General features: G+C 26.7%; 1 protein-coding gene across 1 annotated transcript; it reads right to left on the bottom strand.

Moving 5' to 3' along the window:
• Positions 1–126: 126 nt before the first annotated feature.
• LOC126908851 (uncharacterized) lies at positions 127–2,490 on the bottom strand (the record flags this gene model as incomplete). The annotated part of the gene is made up of 8 exons (XM_050691165.1): positions 127–289; positions 521–686; positions 816–1,015; positions 1,332–1,386; positions 1,580–1,633; positions 1,797–1,861; positions 2,035–2,193; positions 2,298–2,490. Coding segments are annotated over 8 exons (1,008 nt in total), but the record flags the coding sequence as incomplete, so codon positions are not given.
• Between the last annotated feature and the right edge of the window lie 1,995 nt (positions 2,491–4,485).

Raw genomic sequence — 4,485 nt, forward strand, 5'->3', positions numbered from 1 at the left:
GTACCGTGTTATTATTTATTATATATTATAGATAATGTATCAATCTAAATAAAGAAATAAAAATGGTACTTTCTTAAATATAAATAAAAACTTTTTATAAATATTATTTTAAAACATAACTGTAATTATAAATGTATAAAAAAAAACATAAACACATATAAAAAATTATATTGTCACTCGTTTAATTTGTCCCTTTGTACTCTTGTGTTAGCACGCCTAAGCCATTCGGCAATTTCTATTTCTACATCAGAGTTTGTCATGGGCTTTTTGGCATTATCTTTAATAACTTCTACAAGAAAGAAGTAAAACAAAATAAACATTCGCAAGACTATACACAGTGGAACAAATCTAACTGACAACTCTTATAACTTTTGACATAGTTAACGTTTTAGCTATATATATTTTTTTAAATAATTTATGCATTCATAAACTATGTTAAAATTATAGCCATATGTTAATTGAAGTTATAAGATTTGTCAGTTAGATCTATTCCTCACTGTATAATAAATAGTAAAATTACTTGTAAGTATTCTGATTAATTCAGAATCTCCTACTTTAGTAATTATATTTTTTCCACGACCAGTCCACGTACATTTACCAGCATATGAATTAGTAAAAAGTTTGGTCAAAGACCTTCTTATATGTTCTTTGCCATCCCTTCCTCCAATTGATCTAATAAAATATTCCTACAGCAAAAACTCAAATTTGATTTAATTTGATAAAACTATGAAATATTTATTATATTTTTGTGAAAATGTTGACTAGATTTAGTCATTAAATCTTCTTTAATCATATTTAACCAAAGTTCTAATTACCAATTTTGAAACAAAATCAATTTCATTACTAATGCAAGTTTCAACCAATAAAAATCCTTCAACATTATCAATGGGGAATTTTGATAAAAATGAATTGTCTAACAGAGCATTTTTATTTTCATTTTTATGTTTAGACAAAAATTTTTCAATATTTTCTACTTTTAATAGTACTCTATTTAACATCATATTCGTTGTTGGATCTGTAGAAGTAAACACAAAAAAATTTAAGCTAAAATGAAAAATGTATTTTACAAACAAGGTGGTTTGCTATTTTTACAATCACAAATAATGCTAAGCATTATTTTTTAATAACCCCAATGTATTCATGCCTAATCAAAATGTATTTTTATAAAAGCACCACTAGATATGTAAGCCATCTCCATAAACTGTATGTAAATCAATAGAAAAATTTAACTAATTTCTATGCATTTATTTAAAGAAAATAATTGCATACCTATTATATTCTATATATATATATATATATATATATAATATGTAATATTAAATAAATATTACCGTAGTTTTTTTGTTGGAGAACAGACTGATTTAAAGTGTTCATTGTATTTGATGACTATTAATTAAAATATGAATATAAAAGTATAATCAAAATTCTAAAATTATTCTTTTTTTAGATTGACACATAAAACTTTAAATTTTTACCTTACAATAATTAATTTTTTCCATTTAATATACCTGTAATGAGAAGTCCGTTGTAGAACAAATATGTTTGGGTTCTGGAGACNAATTTTTTCCATTTAATATACCTGTAATGAGAAGTCCGTTGTAGAACAAATATGTTTGGGTTCTGGAGGCATTAACTCAGAGTTGTTGATGGTTGTCATTTTCAGTTAATGAACTACAAGATGCTATAGGGTCAACTGATGTATCTGTGACTGAAGATGTTGATTGGTTTAGTAAATAAGACATTCTATTATCAGTTTCTAAACTTGAAACTATTAGAGCATTACTATTTGATTATACAAACAAAGGTTTGACAATATTCAATGTGGCGGATGATGACTGAGCCATTATATTATAACTATTATCTAAACAAATTAATTAATTGAATTAAAAATTATATTATTATACAATACTAATAATTATATGGTTTATAGCAATATTATAAAATTATTCATAAAATATGTACTTAAAAAATACAATACACATTATATTTTTGGTTTGACAGTATTGTTAAAGTTATGTTAATTTAAAAAATTACCATTGTCATTGTCACTTTCATCAGTTACATTAAACAATACATTTTGTGAGATAAGCTTTCCTTTTTGTTTATGTCTTAGAGTCATATTTTCTTCATTGCCTGTTTCATTAGATGAATCTTCAATAATAACTTGTTGATGCCATGCTTTATTAAAATTATCTGTAAAATAGTTATATATTAGTTATATTTAAAAAAAAATAGTTGGTATATAGATGAGCTAAAAATAATCACTAGACATTATATAAATATGTATTAATTCTTACCAAAAGTTTTATTTCCACCATAAATTTTTACACTATACATTTTCCAGGTTAACCCCGGCTCATCTGATTTTTGTATAACGTCACTGTTAACAGTGCCTGGAGGCCAGTAGCAATAATTTACTTGAGTTAATTCATTTTTTGTGACCCAATTCGTTGGTACAACACTATATTCAGTGTGCTCAGGGAACCCTATATAAATATTTTATAATTCGTTAATTTAATATCTTAAGTGTACATCAGACATCAATTGTTAATATTATTGACAAAATAAATTTAAAAAATCATTAAATGTTTCTTTAAATACGTTTATACATTGTATTAAATAAATTTTTAAGACTTCAATTATGTCACATCATAAAATTTAAAGTTAGTATTTGTAAGAGTTATTTAAAATACACTGACCACTTACCAAATTGATTAATAAGTTGCAATCCATGAAATTTTACACCACTGAATGTACTTATATAACAATGTTATTAAGTGTGGATGCGGTATTATAACAAGTGTAAATATGTAAATTGTATAACTTATCTTTTTGGTTTGTTCAGCCATTATTAAAAAATATAAGAAAAAATAATAATTATAATTAAACACACTTAATAATAATTAAACAATTAATAATAATTAAACAAGTATACTGTCTAACATAAACAATTGTAAGATTGCACATAACATAACATCGCGTCTACTGCAGAGTTGTTGGTAGTTTGTAGCCGAACCCTTAAAATAAAAGATAAAGACATACGTCACGTGGGGTTTTTGGATTTTCCAGGTATTGATAGGCAATTACAGTATCGTATGACAAAATATTTTGTTTTTTAATATATTTATAAAATTAAATTTCTAAGCAATCGTTTATCATAATACATAGTGAAATATTTCAGAAGAACGTAGTATGTATGATACATTTGTACCAAATTTGTATTAAGTCAAAATAATATCACATGGACATTTTCTTTGTACTTAATTTGTATTAACCTAAAAAAACAACCATATAACAGCTTATTGATGTTTCAAAGTGATGTTACGTATGAAACACTAAAAAAATGTCCCCCGACGTAGTTAAACATTAATAATTAATGTACAGTGTACAATTAACAATTATTGTACAGTGGGTAGTGTTTACTAAGTTAGGTATTATGATTACAAACATGTCAAGAATATCAGAAAGTTTGTTTTGATGAGTAGGCTTATATGGGTGCAGTATTGAGTATTTATTTTTAGATAAACATTTCTTAGGACTCTACCTCATGCATTAGTTGCACGATTACTGCAGCTCAGAAGCTTAGAATTTAAGTAATAAATTTACAACTCAGAGTGATAAAATAGATGTTGAGAGCCCTTGAATATTATTTTGTAATTGCGTAGAGTATAAAATACATGGTCGTTAGACTGTCGTCGGCCACAAGAATGTGTAGACCAAGGAATTTAGGGCAATGATGGGCGAATAATTCCCACTATAGATATCATTTAGTCAGTGGTGGTTTAGTATGCGCTAATTACACTCTTGTGTTATTCCATATCATTATTTTACTTCATTCTAATTCATTCCATGTCATTCAATTCCATTATCCTATTCATTTGTATTAATATTAAGAATTAATGTTGTGTTGTATTATTTATTGTTCAGTCACATTATATATTCTAAATTTTTATTGGAAAGTTAGTGTTTTTGTCATTTTATTATGTTTTATGTCCTTTGCCACGTGGACCCACACAACATATTTGATGACAGCGGTAATAGTGCGGAAATGTCTTCAAGGTCCATTCGAAAAAAAAAAAAAGGAGAAAAATTTGGTAGGAAAAAGAAAAATGTTCATTAAACAAGGTGAAAGCGTCATAGGTAGATAGAGCATAATCTATCTACAAAATTCTATTTCGTGTAGCAACACTGTTTGTTTTCCATATCTTGGAGAACATAACAATAACCATAAAGTAACTGTCAAATGACTGTATAGTTAAGATCCGTCAGAATGGTCTAGCTCAAAAGTAGCAGACTGAGTGGTGACTTTTCGTCAGCCACCAGCACAATTACCGTTTCACTATACTTATTAAAGGACAGTTAAGCCCAAAAACTAGCCAGCATCCACACTAATTGTTAAAATCGACTAAAGGATCAGCAGTCCGTCCTTGACTCTTGCCACACACATACACAATTTTAATAGCACAGTGGATATGAATTAAATTG

This window comes from Daktulosphaira vitifoliae, unplaced genomic scaffold (genome assembly GCF_025091365.1).
Source record: "Daktulosphaira vitifoliae isolate Bord-2020 unplaced genomic scaffold, ASM2509136v1 Scaffold_19, whole genome shotgun sequence".
Classification (NCBI taxonomy): Eukaryota; Metazoa; Arthropoda; class Insecta; order Hemiptera; family Phylloxeridae; genus Daktulosphaira; species Daktulosphaira vitifoliae.